This window comes from Colossoma macropomum, unplaced genomic scaffold (genome assembly GCF_904425465.1).
Source record: "Colossoma macropomum unplaced genomic scaffold, Colossoma_macropomum, whole genome shotgun sequence".
NCBI classification, from domain to species: Eukaryota; Metazoa; Chordata; class Actinopteri; order Characiformes; family Serrasalmidae; genus Colossoma; species Colossoma macropomum.
The window spans coordinates 2,605,863-2,628,955 of NW_023494807.1; the positions used below are offsets into that span (position 1 = coordinate 2,605,863).

Sequence of the window (23,093 nt, forward strand, 5' to 3'; positions counted from 1 at the left end):
AAGGCCCATCGAAAAAGAGAACGGCCGACCTCCAGTGGAGGATTGTACATGGGGTTTGAGCTCTGAACAGACATGCGGCACGGATCGATCCCACAGTCGGGGAGGGTTGTCCTTTCTGTGGTGCTCCAGAGACTCTGTTTCATGTTTTTCTGCAGTGCTCACAGTTAGGTTCGATTTTAGTGTTAGTCAAAAACTGGGGTTTGACATTTTTAGGGTTTTTTAGGGATAGTTTGTTCATTTGTGGTCCCAAATATTTAGTTTTTAAAAAGGACAAAGTAGTGCTTTTAAATTATTTGCTTGGGGCAGCAAAGTTGGCAGCAGGATTAAGGGGTGCGGAGGGACTGACCCTGTCCTGATGGTGAGAGGTCTCGTGATAAAACGACTCCGTGTTGAATTTGCATATTATAATCTTGTGGATGACTTGGACACATTTTTTTCGTGTGTGGGGGGGTGGGGGGTGGGGGGGCTCATTTGTGAGCCAGATGGATTTGGTGGGTTTGTGATGAATTTGTAAGGTGATGTTTTCGCTGTATTTGTGCTGATTTCTGTGTGATCTGTTCTGTGATCTGGTTAAATTAAAGGTGTTTTGAAAGTCAAAAAGTCTTTCTTTCTTTCTTTCTTTCTTTCTTTCTTTCTTTCTTTCTTTCTATCAATGCTTCTCTATCTTTCCTCTTCCCTCTCTCTCTCAATTTCTAATTCCTTCCCCTCTCTCTTTCTTTCTCTCTCTTCTCTCTCTCTCTGCCTTTCTCTCCCCCTCACTCTCTGCCCCTCTCTCTCCAGATATTACTTTAGAGATGATTTGTAAAACATATTATTATTATTATTATTATTATTATTATTATTATTATTATTGTGATTATTATTACTACTACTACTACTACTACTACTACTAATAATAATAATAAATAATAATAATAATAATAATAATAATAAAGTTAATCAAAGCATTCATGTGATCAAAAAAACTCACATTTTAAAATAAAAATAATGCAGACCAGCCATGCATCATTCCACATCAGGGGTGTGCTGATGTGTTTGTAGTACATGGTGAGGTATGTCACAGTTAGCAGTGTCACTATTAATTATATTAGCAGAGGTGGGTAGCAATGCGTTATCTTTGCTCTGTCTCATTTACATAACTTGTTTCAATAATTGTATGTATATCAGTCATTTTAACTGAGAACACTTTATACTTCTATGCAAATACCTTTATAAGGAAAAAGCTACTTTTTTGTCTGTTACATTTATCGACCATTGTCCTGTTACTTGTATAAATAATTTTAATTTACAGCACATTCTATGCATTTCATCCTTCACCTTGATCGCCATCTCTACACCTCTGTCAACCACTCACACCACTGTTTTTTACCAACCAAACGCAGACCGTCTCATACATATGGCGAACAAGCACATGCTGTAAAAGAGAAGAGTGTATCCCACTGCATTAGACCACCACAATGGTTGAAACTGCAGGCAATTCTGTGGACTGGATTCATGTTTAAGACATGTAGTCCAAACAAGCAACCAAAACCAACAGTTACATCAGCATTTGTATTAGAAGGCAAGAGCTCAGCTCCTCTGAAAGAGACTTGAGCTCCCATGACATCAGTATCAGAAGTCTGAGGCATCATGGATGCTGAAAAGTGACCATTATCTTATTTATAACAATGTATCTCTGCTCTGTCTCAAGGCACAAGTGTTGCTTGTTGAATGTAAAATAAAGGTGCTCATGACACAATACCAAAAAATCCTCCACTGTGAGTTTCAGAAATTGTTAAACTAAAGTTTATATGGGTTGAAAATACAATAATTTTCTTGGTTACTTATTTTATTTTTGAGTATTGCTTTTTATTGAATAAAAATCTAATGGCATAAAGCAGACATATATTTTATTGCTTTCGGATCCATGCAGAGCACTAAAGCTCTAATAGCCAGTGAGTTTTCTCAAGGTCAGTAAGTACTTTTGAAACTGTTTTTATTTTATAGATCGACATATATATCAGGCGGCACGGTGGCGCAGTGGGTAGCGCTGTCGCCTCACAGCAAGAATGGCCTGGTATGTATACATATGTATACTATCAGCTATTTATAATCGTTTAAATGAGCTGAAATTTTAAGATATAGCAGAATATGGTTAAATCTTGTATTATTGTTTAAAATTATATAATCTAATGCACTGAAACTCCACTTTTCTGAACTTTTAGACAAATCATTCTGCTCTGGATCACATATGACACTCACTCAGAGACAAGAAAATAAGTGCTGGTCTAAAACACACACAATGTGTGATGTGTATGAGGAATAAACCAGCATAGTCAGTGGTTTTTTAGGTCTTTTTCTGAATGAGATCTCTGTTGCTTTCAGAGCTAAGAAGCCAAAAACAGTAAAGCAAGTAAATGCTTTTTTAAGCCAAATTACTCATTGACACTTTGTCTCTCTTCAGTCTAACCATAAAGGTAGATAGAAGTCCTGCTATTTCTTGCTATGTACAACCCCATTTCCAAAAAAGTCAGGACACTGTGCAGAATGTAAATAAAAATAGAACGCAATGATACCCAAATCATGGAAACCATATTTTTAAAGGAAAATACTTCAAAGACAACATATCAAATTTTGAAACAGAAATTTTTTAGTTTTTTTTTTAAAAACTATATGCTCATTTTGAATTTTATGCCAACAACACGTTCCAAAAATGTTTACCACTCTGTTTCATCACCTTTTAACAACACTCTGTAAGTGTTTGGGAACTCAGGAGATCAATCACTGTAGTTTTAAAAGTGAAGTGTTTTCCCATTCTTGTCATTTTTCATTTCATATTGCACCAAATGTGAGCAGTGGGTGACAGGTCTGGACTGCAGGCAGGACAGTTCAGTACCTGGACTCTTTTTAATATACACCAATGTATCATTCAGCATTAATGGTGCCTTCACAGATGTGCATGTCACCCATGCCATTTGCACTAATGCAAACCTATACCATCGTGAATACTGGCTTTTGAACTGTGCACTGATAACAAGCTGAGTGGTCTTTAGCCCGGAGGACACAGTGTCCATGTTAATTTTTTGGAACACAGAACACTTTTCCACTTCCCCTAAGTCCATTTTAAATGAGCTCGGGCCCAGAGAAGGTGGCAGCATTCCTGAATCCGGTTTATATATGGTTTCTTCTTTGCATTTAGAGTTTTAATTTGCAGTTGTGGATGCAGTGACGAACTGTGTTCACAGACAGTGGTTTTCAGAAGTGTTCCTGAGCTCATGCAGTGATTTCCACATCAGAGTCATGCCTGAGGGCCCAAAGATCACGACCAGCAAATACTGTTTTTTGGCCTTTTGTAAACAGAGATTTCTCCAGATTCTCTGAATCGTTTAATGTTATTATGTACCGTGGACGATGAAAAGCAAAAGTTCTTTGTTATTTTATGTTGAGAAATGTTATTCTTGAATTGTTTGCTCACATAGTCTTTCACAGAGTGTTGAACCCCTCCTCATCTTTACTTCTGAAAGATTCAGCCTCTCTGGGATGCTTTTTTATACCCAATCATGTTACTTACTTGTTGCCAATTATCCATCAGGTGTTTTTTTTTTTTTAACATTACACAACTTTACCAGCCTTTTGCTGCCCCTGTCCCAACTTTTTTTGAAATGTGTTGTTGGCATCAAAGTTTCAACATTTGATTTGTTGTCTTTGTACTATTTTCGATAAAATATAGCTTTTAAATGATTTGCACGTTTGAATTTTGTTTTTATTTACGTTTTGCACAGCATCCCAACTTTTTAGAAATGAGTTTGAGTGTATTATATTTGTATCCTAACCGATTATTGTTTAATTAACTAGTAATAAGCAGCCACTTAATTATCAGCTACCAACTTGATAAAGCTTTATAAGAGCATTACAAGGGCTTTATAATGTTCTTGTATATTTAAGGGTGAAATGGCATAATGGAAAATCAGTTTCTCTCTTTTTTTTTGGCAGAACATATCCTGAAATGGCTGTTTCTGGTACATTTTAGCACACACTGAAATACTACTTAAAAATAACCATTATTTGGATTTTATAATCCACTAATAAATCTTTTATCTAGTGCACATCCTGCATTAAAAATACTAGGATATTTCCAGAGGTGAAAGCTTGAAGGCTTCTATCTTGCCTAGAAGCTTAACGTTACTTCCTCACATCACCAGTCTCCAACCTATTTTATTAGAGCTTAAATAATAAAATACACTGCATTCTGCATGTTGCCAACAAATGTGTTTTGACTGACTGTTGTAAATAAGGCTCTACTCAGCCAAGGCATTTTCATTACAGACCTTATCATTAAAGCTTTGATGAAACACCAGGAATTCACCCACATAAACAGTTTACCTGCTTAAACCTCAGTCTTTAAATAAGCATTTCTTTCTCAAATACAGATGATACCATTTCCATTCACAGCAAGAAAATTTGAAGAGGAAGAACAAAATCTGGCTCATTGAATGTTTGAAACCATCACTGAATTGGTTCACCAAATCAAGGTAGTGCAGACACTTTTCTAAAAGTTGATGAAAAAACATCTTTTAAAATTCAGTATTATTTTTAGTGAAATAACCATAAACTACCATAAGCAACATAACATAAGAAATCCAAATAGGTCTTTCATCAAGGCAGAGTCTACAAAGAACCAGCCAAGCATCAAGTGATTGTCAAAACAACCAGTATTATTCAACCAAAATACTAAACTGCCTCTTTCATGTTGTGATCTGCTTTATCAATGATATTCAGTGTAGAGTTCCTATTAATTTAGATTAACTGAAATCATAGACTGTTTAGAGAACTAGCCAGCTTGTAATGAATGGCTGACATTAGGATGGTTAACTCAGTATCAGTCATTACCTTCAACTGGAATCGCACTGGCTGAAGTGTTAATTTCTCCCAAGACAATTTAAACTGAGCTCACTGATGGTAATTAAAAAAAAAAAACACACCAATCACCAAAAATATTGATTACATCAGATAAAGTAAATATACAAATGAATGGTGCAAATGTTTGAGGAAAATTGAAAGTCAAACACCATTTTTCCTACCAATTCCGGAGTTTCTTGGCTACTTTCACATTCCAAACACACAGTGTGCATTATCACGCTTTACTATGGGTGGATAAACCTTGATGCAACATGACTTTCCATGCAACAGACACTTCATTTCATGCACAAACGTTAGAATAAAATAAGACAAATTTACATGGTTTTCCTACAAAAATAGTTACTTAAATTTTCAAAATTCACTGTTCCAACCCAACTTTTACTCCAAGACAGGGGTTTGTTGAGTTTTGGCCCCTGTTCACCACAACTTGTTACCATAAAATGGGCAATGCATAGCCTTTCAAAGATTCCGGAGTATATTACTGACAAAAGAAATCAATAAGAAGGATGACTAAGACGTTTTAACACTATATGCATTAAATAAGGATATAAATCAATCTATTTCTTTCATAAGAAAGACCAGTAGGGGCATTTAAATTATCACATACATTGTCATTGTGCAACTGCTGACTTATCTTGCTGAATCATTGAGATATTAATTGATCGAATTAATCATATCAGCCCAGCCACAATCACAGTGTGATATAATATAAAAGCCTCCTAGTGTTTTTCCCCATGTTCAGCCTTAACCCACACAAACAGACACACTGTCTCACCTATGTCTGACATCTCTGGTACAGACGCGGCGAACGGCCCATCGGGGAAGGTGGGGGCGTTGTCATTCACATCCTGAACCTTGATGATGAACTCGGACTCGGGCTCCACGGCTCTGTTGGTGAAGCGGTCAATAGCGCGGGCGTGGAGAACATAGTGGCTTTTTTTCTCGCGGTCCAGGCTTTTCGTGGCATGGATGTCTCCTGTCACCTCGTTAATGGTGAAGATAGTCCCTGCTCCTTCTCCAGAGAGGAGGTACCGAACTGAGCCATCACCCTTATCTGAATTGGAGTGCAACTGTAAGAAGAAGATACATATATATTAGCCCATATTGCACCATGTTACCATATCACAAGGCTTTTTTTGTTCTTTTTTATCATCCTCTAGAAAATAGAAGGGGCTCTTGTCGAAATTTCCAAGTAATTGCTCACTTTGATGCTTCTCAGGCTGTTTGCATTCAGAATATGTGCCGAGAGAACATACACAGTAAGGGAAGAGCACAGATAACATCAGAAACAGCGTGCAGAAGAAGTGTCTCTAGACAGCATATGTTTTTGTTTATTGAGAAAATATAATTGCAAATGGAACAACATACAAGGACACCTAGATCTGCAGATTAAAATGGCCATGGAATTGTATATTTGAAAAAAAGGAAAAGTATATATATATATATATATATATATATAACCAGTGATATCACATTTTAAGATTGTTTGAAGCAGTTTCAGACAGCCTGCTTAGAAATCAAATAGCTTCAGCTTCGTATTCATTTTTACTAGCCAAACTTTCAATCTTTTCTACTGTCACTAAACTCCAGCACTCCAAGAATGGTGTACTCTGTATATATCTTATCTTCATCTCATTTTACACACAGAATTTGTTCTAGTGCAGGGGAATTTTCAGCACCAGCACTTAAAAAAGCATTGTACCATCCACTGTAATAAAGACCAACATTAATGTTACATGAAAAGTCTTCATATAACTACATAATGTATATTCCTAATGCAACACCTTTTATTTCACAATCAGACAATTCTTATTTTTATTTTCCATCAGACAGTTGTTTTCAAATGCACCTCATTGACTTAAAGCATAAGGGTCTGTAAATGGACCCACACTGTGTTTTCTCCTTCTCATAACTAAGTTAATATCATGTTTTTCAGTAATTATCAAATCATCTTATCAAATCAAATTCATTTTTATTATCAAATCTCAATAGTATGTCTAGGGTCCAAAATGAACACTTTGCTTGATGACTAGATACACCGATCAGGCATAACATTATGACCACCTCCTTGTTTCTACGCTCATTGTCCATTTTATCAGCTCCACTTACTATATAGGTGCACTTTGTAGTTCTACAGTTACAGACTGTAGTCCATCTGTTTCTCTGTATACTTTGTTAGCCCCCTTTTACCCTGTTCTTCAGTGGTCAGGACCCCCATGGACCCTCACAGAGCAGGTACTATTTGGGTGGTGGATCATTCTCAGCACTGCAGTAACACTGACATGGTGGTGGTGTGTTAGTGTGTGTTGTGTTGGTCTGAGTGGATCAGACACAGCAGTGCTGCTGGAGTTTTGAACACCTTAATGACGCTGCTGGACTGAGAATAGTCCACCAACCAAAAATATCCAGCCAACAGTGTCCTGTGACCACTGATGAAGGACTAGAGGATGACCAACACAAACTGTGCAGCAGCAGATGAGCTATCGTCTCTGACTTCACATCTACAAGGTGGACTGACAAGGTAGGAGTGTCTAATAGAGTGGACAGTGAATGGACACAGTGTTTAAAAACTCCAATATCTGTCTAACAGATATTCAGAACAGCCAATCAAATCGCACAATCTCTCCCTGTGTATTTGACTGGTCTGTTAAGTTATGTTTTAGGAACTGACGCAACTTTGAAGAATTTAGACTGTCATAGCCATGAATCCTTTCACATTTCTTCCAGTGGAAGCGCATAAACTGAACAGAAGAAGTTCTAAAAAAACATTTTCTCCAGCATTCAATCATGGATGTCACTCTATTCTGAGGAGTGAAGGGTCAGGCCAACCAAATGAACTTTTTCACTATTCATCTGTCACCGATACGATGAGATAAAAAGTATTTTCCGCTTTCTTCGAATATACTGTCCAAAACGGAGATTGCTTACCTTCCAGTTTCGAAATGGAAGATTGAAATGGAGCCCTTTCACACGAACAGCATTGGGTCTAATAGTGTATAACACCCAGCGATTTCCGCTCCAAATCAAACGCTTCAAACACTGCACTGCGTTTTTTGAGCAGATTATCTTTTTCATACCCAAGCCACAACCTCAAATAACCTGCTTTGAATATAAATACGAGCAGTGTGAATGAGGCTGGGTGAGGTGAAGGTTGTATAAGCAATTGAAAAGGCAGGATTTTTCTAAAGTTTTCTACAGAGACAGCCAAGGCATGAGACAGTCTTTCCGTTTCAGGTGAAATTCAAGGTTTTTCTTTTTTTTTAAACATAAAATGTCAGCTTCGTGTAGTTCTTTGCAAAACTTCTACCAGCTCGATGATGTAGCAATAATCGTAATGCAACAGTTCTTCCTCCATCGATGCAAAGTTTGCTTCGTGTTAAATTTTTTAACTCAAAGGGAACAGATGCTGTAGACGTTCACTTGCATTGACATTTTGAGGCTAAAGCCCATGGCACCGAGCTAGAAAAAAAATAGAGCTACGTTTGAAAAATGAGCATGACACAGAGGCAAAGGGGTGCTCACTAATTCACACCGCTTAATCTCAATATGGCCTGCTCTACATGGCATGGAATGGCGGTGAGAGTCCTCAAAGCGATGCTCGCTCCACCATAGAACAATGATTGTTGTACGATGACAGTTTTGGGCAACCAAGCTGGGATTAGTTTTGCTACAGTGAGTAGCATGTTAAATGTACTGCACTCAGCTTTTGCATATAAAATGGCTCAAACTCGCTCGCAAAGATGCAGTCAGGTAGAATTCGCATGCACAGATTATTCTCCTTCTAGGCCATTTGCAGTTTAACATCTGACAGAACTGCCTGTGAAGTCAACCAATGGCTGTGTTCCAGTCAGTTTCATCATAATAAACAGTAAAAATAAAAAGGATGCCTACATAGGGAACTTCACAGCACATGCATAAGCATTGTGTAACATTTATATAAAGCATCATTTAAGTATTAATGAGCAGCTTATACCAATAACCGCAGTGATTTATTTGACACTGCCCATAAACATCATTGCAGATGTCACATTGTTTCGTAACTGTTATGTAGCAGTGTTGAAGTAAAGATTTATGAAGTAATTGACATTATATTGATCTAATCAAATGGATATTTGTTCCACTTATAACACATGAAGCATAATTCCCAGTTAAAAGCATTATATATGGACCACAATACCAAACTGGTTCAATGTCAGAGGTGAAAACACATTTCAGGCTTTTAACTGACTTGAACTTTAGACATAAATCCTTTTGCTTTGAGTGACTTTATGTTGAATAATGTTTATTTTATTAAAACATATGACCGAACATTCTATTTTGTCACTAACACACAAATCATGTCATTAGTGAAACATTTCAGAAGTGGCAAATTTTAGCTAATTTTGAGCATAACTCAAAAATGTTAGCCAGTACCTGACTAGCAAACACAGCTATAGAGAATTGTACGTACACAAAATCATAATAATTTCATTAAAACATAAAAAAGAAAATATGTGTTTCAGTAGTGATAATTCTTATTGACCAGGGTATATTTTGGTTTTTCCATCTGAATTTACATGACCAATCATAAGGGAAATTATTCAGTAACTGCATGAAATAAATGTAATTTTTTATTTTATTTATTTATTTATTTATTTTGTAAAAGCTCCCCCAAAATTAACAGAAAATGTGTTTTATGATCATACACGAATTGCTATATGCTTACAACTTACTGCTGAAAGCCAAAAATCTTAGACGCTGTTTGTATTTTTTTATAAAAAATAATTTTTACAGAGCAGATCACTGAGGAGACGCCGTCTGTTTATAGTTTATAGCCCAGATTTGTGGAAAAATGGGTCGACTTTCAGTAGAAAAAAAAAAAAAATGTGAGTTCAGCTTCTTTTATTATAAGGGTTTAAAATTACATCACCCATCTATTTGACTGGAAAGAAGACAGTTACAGCTCTCATACGACCCCCACCTTTTGGATGTAGCTTATGAAATATGAAAGTTATGAAGAATATGACGAAGTACATTTTGGAACCACCAGTGGTCCCAAGGAGTTGAAAAGGTTAATGCTACACTGATTTTTAGACTTTAAAACAATAGGATCTAACTGCTCGCCATATGACCATGAAGGACAGGGATGCAGCCTCACTTCCTGCTTTAAAACGCAGGGGTGTGGCTAAAATAAGTACCTCCCTGTAGACTAAAACTCTTTTTGTTTCAGTGGTGACATAAAAATGTGAGATAGCACAATTATTGGTGTTATTATTTCAAATTAAACTCATGATGAGGCAAGATCTTTCAAATTCACATCAAAGAAGCAATTTATATTTTAAAAACACTGAAAAATGTATATCGCTGTTGTCACAAGAAAGTCTTGTATCTCCAAAATGGTAACTTTACAGGAGAAGTAAAAAACCTACTTTACATTTAATGTAAGTCAATGGAACCAGACGTCTTTCCAAGTCATTTTGGATCATTTCTTTAAGTCCACTCATCATGAAATTTACATACAATGTAAAGGGTAACAGATACTTTCAAATTATGTCAAAAACTGAAAAAACGTCATAAATAGAGATACAAGGATTTCTTCCGACAACAGCGATACGTAGGATAATTATTATTATATATGTATATAAATAGGGGCCCATAATGTTAGTACATTGTAATGTCATGTAATGTCATCCTGACATTACTTGCATAAGCTGCGCATAAAAAAAATTAATTGGAAATATATTATTCAATGCTTATGCATGTGTTATGAAGTCCCTATGAAGGTATCCTTCAAACAGCGTTGCCTAAGAAACATATTTACTGTGTGAGATCATGTTTTTTCTCAAAATTGTAAATACTCCAGTGACGATTCTTCGACTTACGAGAACCTATTACAGGGTTGTAATATTATAAAAACACACAGCCCTCGGTCTGTATACTTTACAGATCCGATTTGCATTTCTTTTTCCCGTTTTCAAATTCCTCATCAATAATAAGTGGTTATGAATTTTTGATGAGGATTTTTCAAAGGTGTTTGTGTAGAAGCAACGTATCTTATTTGCATATCTTATTCAGCATCTACCGAGCGACGCGAAGAGCAAATGAGGTCTCGCAAAGATTTTCAAGACGGGTTTACAGTTCAATATACTATACAGCTAATCTGCAAGACCAATGGTTGGGCGCACCATATTGAAAGTGCATTTCCAATCCATGTCGTTATAGTAAACATATTTACTGCAAAACATTGCTAAGCCGGCAACAAGCCCGAGGCAAACAGGAATGGAGCCGAGCGAAAGTGCGAACCACTGGAGACGCACGATCATTTTCAGGTCACTTATCCAATGATGCATGCTGGCATTTAATTTGCTAATGATCAGTACAGCAGCCCTACGCAAACAGGGAGTGAGCTTGATCCAAAAAGCCAAGCAACGCAAGCTGGCAGGACACGTCCCAGGGTGACAATATAATAACTTGGCATGCTGGTCAGACTGCTGCTAAAACAACCCGCCTCCCCATCCCTGCTGCGTGTGTATGTGTGTGCGTGTGTGTGTGGGGGTCTTGGCTGCCGCTGAAATCCCAAAGCAGAGAGCAATTAGTCAGGAGTACATTCACCTTCCAAACCTTCTCCCTGTGGCCAAGAGGGCCGTTCACCTTCACGGAAATATGTGGAAGGCTGAAGCGGAAGCTTTTACCATTCCTACATTATCGTCCCATTCTTTTTGCACCTGCAGACCCAGGTTTGGGCCTGAGAGTAAACCCAAAGCTCATACGGAGCAAATAATTCACCCAGTCCCAGTACTGGAGGGCCACAATCAGCACTTCCAGAGTGCACAAATTAATTTCACATTATTATTAGGGAACCACTATCAATTATATCAGTAATCCAGTAATCTACAGATAATGAGGGATACACTGCTGATACTGGTACTCGTGTAGATATACACGATATGGTCAAAAGTATGTGGACCACCCCCACACATACACACACACACCCTCCATTCACAGCTATAACAGCCTCCATTCTTCTAGAAAGGCTTTCCAGAGGACTTGAAGTGTGTCTGTCGAATTTATGACCATTCAGTCAAAAGAGCATTTGTGAGGTCAGGCGCTGCTGACGTGGGACGAGAAGGTAAGGCTAATGATCAAATTTCCAATTCATCTCAAAGGTGTTTCAGTGGGGCTGACGTTAGACCTCTGTGCAGGCCACTGGACATCCTCCACACCAATCTCATCAAACCATATCCTAATGGAACTCGCTTTGTGCACCGGGGCACAGTCATGCTAGAACAGGAAAGGACCTTCCCCAAACTGTTGCCACATAGTTGGAAGTATACTTTGTATGCTGTAGCATTACCTTTCCTGGAACTAAAGGGCCAAGCTCAAATCCTGAAAAACAGCCCCAGGTCATTATGCCCTCCTCCACCAAACTTTATTGTTGGAACTATGCATTCTGGTAGGTAGTGTTCTCCTGGTGTCCGCCAAACCTGGAATTGCCTATCAGACTGCTAGATAATGAGGCGTGATTCTTTGCTCCAGAGAACATGTTTCCACAACTCCAGAGTCCAATGATGACATGCTTTACATCACTGCAGCTGACACTTCCATTGCACATAGTGATCTTGGGCTTGTGTGCAGATCCTCACCCAAGGAAACCCATTTTATAGAGATCCCAATGCACAGTTCTTGTGCTGATGTTGCTCATAGAGGCAGTTTACAACTCTGTAATGAGTGATGCAACAGCTGAAAGGATATTTTTTCACATGCTGTGTGCTTCAGCACTCAGCAGTCCCACTATGTGAGTTTGCGTGGTCTAGCACTTCGTGGCAGAGCTGTTTTTGCTCCTAGATGCTTCTACTTCACAGTAATAACACTTACAGTTCATCAGGGCAGATCTAGCAGGGCAGAAATTCCACAAACAGACTTGTGGCAAAGGTGGCATCCTTTAAAAGTGTCATGTTTAAAGTCAGTAAGCTCTTCAGTAAGGCCATGTGCTTGAAATTATACACCTGTTAGCAATGAAAGCTGAAACACTTGAACTAAATAAATGAGAGGGGTGAATAAATGAGAGGGGTGTCCACATACTTTTGGCACTATATAGTGTAGAAATATTTATCTAATGTAGAAATTGGGACTACATCTACTTGGATTAGCATTTCACAAATATATAACATTTGTTTTGGTAGAAATGGTTTTGGTTACAAATGCAGTAAATTGAATAAAATACTTTTATTTTAGCAAAGTAGCCCAGCGTTGTCAAAAACTTTCTGCTCTTATGAAGCACAATAAATCATCAAATTTTGGTTTGAAATATGGGTCAACTCTAAACATTCTAAACATTGAACAACTGTTCAATGCAAATGTTAACTGAAGATCATTTTTTGATATGATCCGATATCACTGTGTACTATCAATAATATAGACTAACTGAGTAATCAGAGTTTTTAACAAAGGCTAAACAATAACAAACCATTCATAGCCTTCCAAAGATTCCAAAATACTTTACTGGAAAAACATAAACCACGTCGCCTTTAAAAAGGCTTCATTTAAGACTCCATCCCAACCAATATTTCAAAATCTCTTCATGATTCAAACATTGAGATGTTAAGAGTCATTCATAGTGGTTTGAGAGGAAGTGATGTATTGTGGAGAAACCTACTGCTCAGATTTCTATACAATGACAGGAACCAGGTGTTGCATAGTCTACAATGCAGAAAAAGCATTTTAGCCTATATGTACCCCTGTATCATGAATATATTTAAAAAATTAAAGGTTATATCTTTTATCTCAAAACTATTGTAAAACAAAATAAAAATTACACTGCACATTCGTAACCATGTCATATATACATATAAACAAATGAAAACGTAAATGTACTGCAATAAAAAAAATGGGAAGCTGTGTAAAATGTAAATAAATGTAAATAAAAACATAATGTAATGTTTTGCAAATCTCACAGACCCATATTTTCTTCACAATAGAACACATATCAGATGTTGAAAATGAGACACTTTGCCATTTCATGAAAAACATGACTCATTTAGAACTTGATGGCAGCAGCGCATCTCAGAAAAGTTGGGACAGAGGCAAAAAAAAAAAAATGGAAAAATAAGCGGTACTAATAAAAAAAAACAGCTCGATGAGCAATTTGCAACTAACTCACATGACTGGGTATAAAAAGAATATTTTAGAGAGGCAGAGTCTCTCAGAAGCAAAGATGGGCAGAGGTTCATCAATTTGCGAAAAACTGCATCTAAAAATTGTGGAACAATTTCAGAAAAATGTTCCTGAACGTAACATTGTGAAAACTTTGAATATCCCACCATCTACAGTAAATAATATCATCAAAAGATTCAGAGAAGCTGGAGAAATCCCTGTATGCAAGGGACAAGGCAGACGGTCAATATTGAATGGTCATAGTCTTCGGGCCCTCAGGCGGCACTGCACTGAAAACAGGCATGATTCTGTACTGGAAATCACTGCATGGGCTCAGGAAACACTTCCAGAAATCATTGTCTGGGAAGACAGTTCGCCATACAATCCACAAATGCAAGTTAAAGCTGTATCATGCAGAGAAGAAGCCATATGTGAACACGATCCAGAAACACCATCGTCTTCTCTGGGCTAAAGCTCATTTAAAATGGACTGAGGGAAATGGAAAACTGTTCTGTGGTCAGATGAATCAAAATTTGAAATTCTTTTTGGAAATCATGGACATTGTGTCCTGTGGGTTTAAGAGGAGAGGGACCATCCAGCTTGTTATCAACACACAGTTCAAAAGCCTGCATCTCTGATGGTATGGGGTTGCATTAGTGCCTATGGCGTGGGCAGCTTACACATCTGGAAAGGCATTATCGCTGCTGAACAGTATATAGAGGTTTTAGAACAACATATGGTCCAGACAATCCAGACAATGTCTGTTTCAGGGAAGGCCTTATATATTTCAGCAAGACAATGCTAAACCACATACTGCATCCATCACAACAAGAAGATGAGTCCAGGTGCTGAACTGACCTTCCTGCAGTCCAGACCTTTCACCAATAGAAAACATTTGGTGCATTATGAAACAAAAAATCCGACAAAGAAGACCCAGGACTATTGAGCAGCTAGAATCCTACATCAGACAAGAATAGGACAACATTTCTCTCCCAAAACTCCATCAATTGGTCTCCTCACTTCCCAACATTTACAGACTGTTGTTAAAAGAATAGGGGATGCTACACAATATATATATATATATATATATATATATATATATATATATATATATATATATATATATATATATATATATATTAATGTTTTACTGTTAGATTTCAAACACTGAGTAATCACTCTTAATAAATCAACATTTTAATTGATGATTGTTTAAAAATTGAGTACTCATGACAGTGATAGTTCAATAATAACTAAACAGAAGTATCTGAAACAGAAGTATCTCAGCCATAAGCTTGAAGGAAGTCACAGCTTTGAACTTGACATTGACATATAGCTTGAAGTACACCTAAGTGTCTGGGCTCACTTTGACCCTGACAAGAATCGTCTCCAGGGATGACACTGAAACGTATCTATATCCTCATATACAGCTGCCCCTGCCAAACCAAAATGGCTAAATTACTTTTCTTTGAGGGACAAGTTCACTCCTTACTACAGTAATTGCTGTATATACCTCCTCCTGGAGATCTACTGTCCTAAAAAATTTAGTTTGAACCTGCAGCTACAATGCTTCTCCCCCGTTACCTTACAATAATGCATCAGATGAGGGCTTTCAAGAACTTTGAAGAAGTTAATTGACTGAAGCAGGTATGGCAGTGGTTTGAACTAGATACTGCAAGATCCAGGGTTGGTGACCACTGCTACATACAGATTAAAGATAAAAGGTCAGTATCATGGTACATAAGCTTGATATAAATATACTTTGGTATATCTGAGAGAAGACCTGAAGAAAAGTACTTCACCCTAGCTTTGATAATAATGAATACTGATTCTCTTCTAGTGGAGAAGACAAAAAAGGAGAGAAGATGAAGTATATAGAGTTCATCAGAAAAAAAAAAATGACCTTGCGACACAGAGTTACATTATTTCACCAAATTTCATAAAGATCAGAGATAACTTCAATAGACCAGAAAACATGAATTTTGTGAAATGTCCTAACCCCGCAGAGTGGCATTATCGCAAAAACTGCACTACCAGCTGGAGTTCTGAAGAAACAGTAAACAATATTACCACATCGAGCTGCTCAGAAGCAGTAGAAACATACAAAGCTGCAGTAACAGAAAACCATATCTCCAAAAAGGGTTCCACTGGCACTGGAGTTGGCGCAACATACAGAGAGGCCAAAAAACAGAAAGCTATATTACTAAATAAGGATGAATTAGCATATAGAGCTGTAGAAACACACAGAGCTGTAATAATCAAATACTATATTATCAAATAAGATGGAATTAGCAAATAGATCTGCAGAAACAAACATGACTACTTTGACAGAAAACAGTATCACTGCATAGAGCTGTATTAGCATATAGAGCTGTAGAAACATACAGAGCTGCAGGAATAGAAATCTATACCACTATATAAAGCTGCATTAGCATATGGAGCTGTATAAACATCCAGAGCTGCAGTAACAGAAAGCTTTATTACCACCCAAACTGCATTTTGCCACATACATCTGAAGAAATGTAAAGACACAACAACAGAAAGATACATTACCACACAGAGCTGCATTACCATAGAGAGCTGTAGAAATATAGAGCTGCAATAACAAAAAGCTGAATTCCTACACTGAGCTGCATAAATATAGAGCTGTAGAAGCATACAGAACTGCAGTAACAGACAGCTATTTTACCACATAGGGTAGCAGTAGCATATAGAGCTGCAAAAACATACAGAGCCATAGAGACAGCAAACTTTATCACCACACCTAGCTGCATTAGCATAAAGACCTGTAGAAACATATGGAGCTGCAGGAATAGAAATCTTCATCACTATATAGAGCTGCATTAGCAAATAGAGCTGTAGAAACATACAGGGCTGCAGTAACAGAAATTTATATCACTGTATAGAACTGCATTAGCATATGGAGCTGTAGAAAAATACAGAGCGGCAGGAACAGAAATCTCTATCACTTCATAAAGTTGCATTAGCATGTGGGGCTGTAGAGACATGTGGAGCTGCAGGAACAGAAACCTATTTCACTATATAGAGCTGCATTAGCATATGGAGCTGTAGAAACATACAGAGCTGCAGTAACAGAAAGCTTTATCACCACACACAGCTGCATTTTACCATATAGAGCTGTAGAAACACCTAGATGCAATAACAGAAAGCCTTATCACCACACAGAGTGGCAGCAGCATAGAGAGCTGTAGAAATATACAGAGCTGCAGTAACAGAAAGCTAAAATGCTACACAGAGCTACAGCCATTGTATACATATATAACTGTAGAAGCATGTAGAACTGCAGAAACAGAAAGCTATTTTACCACATAGAGCAGCAGTAGCATATAGAGCTGCAGAAACATACAGAGTCATAGTAACAGAAATCTATGTCGCCACATAGCACTGCATTCGCATGTAGAGCTGTAGAAGTATATGGGACTTCATTAACAGCAAGCTATTTTAACACATAGAGTTGCATGTAGAGCTGTAGGAACATACAAAGATGCACTAACAGAAATCTGCACCACCACATAGAGCTGCATTCGCATATAGAGCTGTAGAAACATGCAACGATGGAGTAACAGAAAGCTATATTGCTACACACAACTGCACCGGCATATAGGGTGGTAGAAATACACAGAGCTGCAGTAACCAAAAGCTTAATTATCATATAAGACTGAATTAGCATATGAAAACAGAAAGTTATATAACCACATATGGCTGCATTAGCAAATAGACCTGTAGAAACAATATGGCATATACGGCATTATAAATATACGGCATTATAAACATGATTATAAACATTTATAAAAATGAATTACCCTTTATAGCCATGTTTATTATATATTATGAATTGTTAATATAATGCATTATAAGTAGTGTTGATAACATGTTATACTGTCAGTGCCAAAGAAGTCAATCCCAGCTTGGAGACTGCAAAGTAAAGACAAATACCAAGCTAACGGTGGTGTACATTACCTTTCCCACATTGGGTAAAACACTGATGGCAGCTCTAGTTTAAACTCTGACATTTGAAGCCTGTAATGTGCTTTACTGTGAATGTTTTAGTGTTTCAGTAAATCCTTCAGTAAATACTTCAACTTGAAGCCTCACTCTGAACACTGGAGGAGGCTTTAGTACAGTACGCTTCACTTTACTTAGAGCGGACAAATACGATGATCAGTACTTATAATGTATTATATTAACAATTCATAATGCATAATAAACATGGCTATAACATATAATGCATTTTTATAAATATTTATAGCCATGTTTATAATGTCTTATGAATGCATTATAAAATGTTATGAATGTGTTTAGATGCTTACAAAGGTGACATTCATAGAAAGTGTTACCAAAAAGGTTAATGTTATGAGGAGGACATAGAGTTAAATAGGTGTTCATTACCCATTTGAAAGCCACACAAGGCTATAGTGGATGCCCTTAATAACTGTGTCCCTGAGTAATAGCTCCTTCACTAAGAGAATTGATCTTGAATTACACTGCACACTACACTAGCATAATGCACTGCAGTTAGCGTTTAGACAGTTTTCAGGCTCACTACAACAATTAGTGTCAGCTGCTTGTAATATAGAAAAATGATTGTTTTATGATATAAAGGTAATATGCTCATGCTGTATGAACACCAATTATGTGTGAGAACTAATTAAAATTTCTATCTACATTTTAATCAAGTACACCACTGTAAGATGGGGCTGAATTAAACCAGTACCATACTATTATGACTGGGTTAGACTGGACTAAGCCTGAGCATTTTCACTGGATAGATATGTGTTTCTTTAAGTTAGTTTTTAAATAGTGTCCATTCGTTGGTGTACGTACGCGTGTGTTGTACTGTATAAGTGACACTTTGAAGAAACATTGCCCCATATTGTCGTAACAAGCTCCTCATTAGATATTCCTCGCTTCACTGTTAGATTGACCCCATTTTGACAGCTTCTGCAAAGGCTGTATCAATATTCATAACAATGTCTGCGTTAAGAGCACTCTGAATGAATAAAAATAATTGGTCCGTTTTCTCTTCTTTTTCGTCCGTCTCTCAACAGACGCAGTGGTAATGTGGAGAGAGTGCGGTAGCAAGGACCCAGGTTTGCCTTGTGCAAAGGGTTGATACACTGCCCACGCTACAAGAGGCAACTGATTAAATCACAACTCAGCCGCTGCCGCTGACCACAAATTACACCCGCCGTGCTGATAGAAAGGTCAATTTTACACTGCAGCAAGAAGCCTTCGCTTCGCTAGAACAAAGTGCCAATGCGGGGAGCTTCAGAGTTTGGTAATTTCGCCTTTAGTGTGAAGGAGGTGAGAGGTTTGGTCTATGCTTTATCTTTGAGGCCTCCGAGGCTGATGTTTTCTCGTCAAATCGGGGGGTTAAAGGGCAGACAGACTCTCAAGAAGCATTGAATGCATGGAATTGTGGGTGTTCCCTGCCATTAGCTTTTGGCTCAAAACCTGATAGCTTGCATACGTTTTTGTAGTGGATTGCAACAATATTTACTGTATAATCAGTGTTAAAGATCGATCCATGCCCGATGAAAGAAAAAATGCATATAAGTGTATCTATCAAAAGTGCATTTAATGTGAAAAGTACGTATTTTTATTGTTTACACTTTAAACATGCTTTAATACATACTAAATGTATTACTTAGGAGCAACTAAGATGTAACTAAGCCATGATAACATATATATCACATGCATTTAGTTGTGCATTGTGCATGCATTAAAATATCAGTTACGTAGATTTAAGAATGCAATTTGTTGACATAACTGTTATTACATTTGGAATATATTATACATATCGCTGCTGTCGGAAGAAAACCTCGTATCTCCAAAATGGTAACTTTACAGGAGAAGGGAAAAACATATTTTACTTTTAATGTATGTCAATGGAATCAGACTTCTTTCCAAGTCATTTTGGGCCGTTTATTTTGATCCGTTCTTTATGAAATTTACACTCAATGTAAAGGACAACAGGCATTTTCAGATTATGTCAAAACTGAAAAATGACAAAAATGGAGATAGGAGGTTTTCTTCCGACAGCAGCGATATACTACTGGATGTGTTACTTACATACACACTTCAGTGATACCTATTAATTTATACTGCAGCTGAGATGCACTTAAGGCATTTTAAAATAGATTTTTATGTCACTAAATACACTTACAGTAATACACATAAACACCATTAAACATATATAATTAAACATAATTAAATATGGACTTAAATATATCATTAGTAATTACTAAACAACTTAATATACTTAGGTTACATTTAAGTAATACTGAAATATGTTTACACATGCTTTTCTGTTGTAAAGTTAAATTAAGCAAACATTGAGACACAAATTCTACAATAGTTGAAACCTGTTAAATGTACACTCTTGGGCAAACTGATACCCATATTTTATTGCTAGTTAGTTGAAGTTATATTGCAACCAAAATTCAATTTAAAAGTCATTGTTTAAAATATCGCTGTTGTCGGAAGAAAACCTCGTATCTCCAAAATAATAACTTTACAGGAGAAGTAAGAAAAACATACTTTACTTTTAATGTAAGTCAATGGAACCAGACTTTTTCCCAAGTAATTTTGGGCCGTTTCTTTTGGTCCATTCTGCATGAAATTTACACACAATGTTAAAAACCAACAGGCATTTTCAAATTATGTCAAAAACTGAAAAATGGAGATACGAGGTTTACATTTATTTAAGTTTATTTACTCACAGCATACTAAAGTATAATTTAAAATTAATCACTTCAAATAATCAAAAGTATATTATATGTGAATTTTCATTCCGTACATGAAAAAATGCACTTTTCTTATTCTGTAGTAATGTACTTAAGTATGCTTCTTTACAAGTCTTTACAGAATATTGGCAAAATGCTATTCAGTCATATGAGAAGTAGCATAGGGTTTGTCCAGAGTTGCTACATTACATTGAGTTTCTAGTTTAGTGCTATGCTATTGAGCTGGACTCTTCTGTTGTAGCTAATCACAAGAAGGCAGGCTGGAAACAACTATGCTAAGTCAGGGGCATAGCTAAGTGGGCTCAGGGGACTTCTCCCTCTCACTTGGAAGCCAGGCCCCTCTGAGATTTCTGAATGCTGACACAAAAGTCAGCTGATGCAAATGAAAGTGTTACAAAATGTAATTGTTATAATACAAGAGGAACCCAAAATAATGAGTAATGAGTTCTTTGGGCCTTTTTTCACCTTAAACAAATAAAATGATCAACATAGCTCTCCTGTGATCACCATCATCTTCAATCATTCACTCTTCACGCCTGATGTTAATTAGCCAATATTCTGTCAGTTGTTATAGTAACAACTCAGCAATCATGTGCTGTGCTTAAAATAGGATGCCAAACAATTAAAATAATGTATCACAATTAATCACATTAGTAGTTAATCATGATTAATCACATATGTTTTAGAAGCTCTAAAGATTTCTCAATATTAAAAGCAGTGTATTTTAGCATAGCCATATAAGTGGACAGAATAAGCTTCGTGATAATGTATTTATTTCTCTTGTCTTGTTTTGAGGGTAATTGCAGCTTTTGACTTTGTTGTTGCTTTGGCTAGTTTGTGGGTTAGGGCTGACTGAGGGTGTCCTCCAGTGCTAATGTTACAGATGTAAGTGATATTGCTGGCATCAGCAGTATGTCATGCTTGTATAAGATACTTCAGGCTAGATGTACTTCACTGATAAACAAATTCACACCATGGCAGAGGGAAATAATCTTTAATTAAGAGCGCCATCAATGGAACTTGCCATTTAACCTTGTAAAATCCCAGGCGTATTACATATTAAGGCTTATTATTCAGTATTTCAGTAACTAAAAGGACTTTAATGTAAACTGTTTGAGCGACCTGTAGGTTACAGAATCATATAATAAGGGCCGACTGATGGGCCCTGGCTATTTGAGGGGTTAAAATCACTACATATAAGCTCTATGGAAGATTTTAATGCCAGGGAAGGTTAAAATGTTCATATACAGACCTGGTTTAACGTCAGAGCAGAAAATTTCAGACTTTTAACTTGTAACTTAAACTTTAGACTTAAATCCATTTACTTTGAGTGACCTTATACTTAATTATGTTTATTTTATTAGACATAAATTACTGAACATAACATTATGTCACTAACAAGACAATTCTAGAAGTGTGTAATGAAACTTTGAGTCTTGGTCATTTAAGGGGTTAAAAGCTGTATTTGAATGGGCGCTACATTCACAGCAGCAGCATGTAGGAATCTGGGCTTCTGACTGGAGCTACAGATGGTTTGAATGGTCAAAGCAGCAAAGGGAACATGTTAACTATGACACCAGAAGTTTAAAATGTAATAGTTAGTGTTCCTGGCAATGTCTCTGGGACATAATGCTTCCAACTGGACCCCCCAACTTGTAACCAGCCCCACTAAGCCAAAATTCTTGCCACTTCACTGGTTTAAATGTAGGTATTTTGAGAAAATACCTTTGAGTTGTGCTCTGCAATTCCTCATAAGACTGAAATTGGATGTTTGCTAATATTCCGGATAGCTTGTTCAGCATTAGCGATGAAAGAGTGTATTTGTGGATGTAAAACAATTACAACCTATTGGCACTTGGGCTTCATTCAGTTTGAAGTCATTAGTGACTGACATAGTCATAACTCTCTCTCCACGCTCGCTCTAGCTGTTATTCACTAGCATGTGCCGCTAGTCCGTTACCAAGGAGATTAAACAGGGGAGGAGAAAAAAAGATCATATTGCTAGGAGCTCCATAGCACAGAATTCAAAGCCTGAGCCGTGTGTGTGTGTGTGTGTGTGTGTGTGTGTGCCAAAGGGATGCAAACAGGGTTTGTTTGTTAACAGCAGTGCTAACACAGTGTGCAGGGGAAAGCATGTGTGCGGAGCAAAGTGGAACCAAAAACACAGTCCTCATTTTCTTTTTAAGTTTTACACCAGAGCGGTTTGAAAACGCAGCTAAACCAGTGCTGGAAGGAGTGCAGGCAGTATGCTCTGGCGGTTTGGATGATGGAATAGAAATCAAAGGCCTGACAAAT

The 23,093-nt window shown here is 37.1% G+C and overlaps 1 protein-coding gene across 1 annotated transcript in view; it reads right to left on the reverse strand.

The window, feature by feature from the left end:
* Window positions 1–23,093, reverse strand: part of cdh18a (cadherin 18, type 2a) — a 111,333-nt gene that overhangs the window by 70,953 nt on the left and 17,287 nt on the right. Inside the window, exon 2 of the mRNA XM_036556860.1 lies at window positions 5,675–5,969. Within this exon, the coding sequence (XP_036412753.1) occupies window positions 5,675–5,969 (295 nt within the window). The remainder of the gene's footprint in view (window positions 1–5,674; window positions 5,970–23,093) is intronic.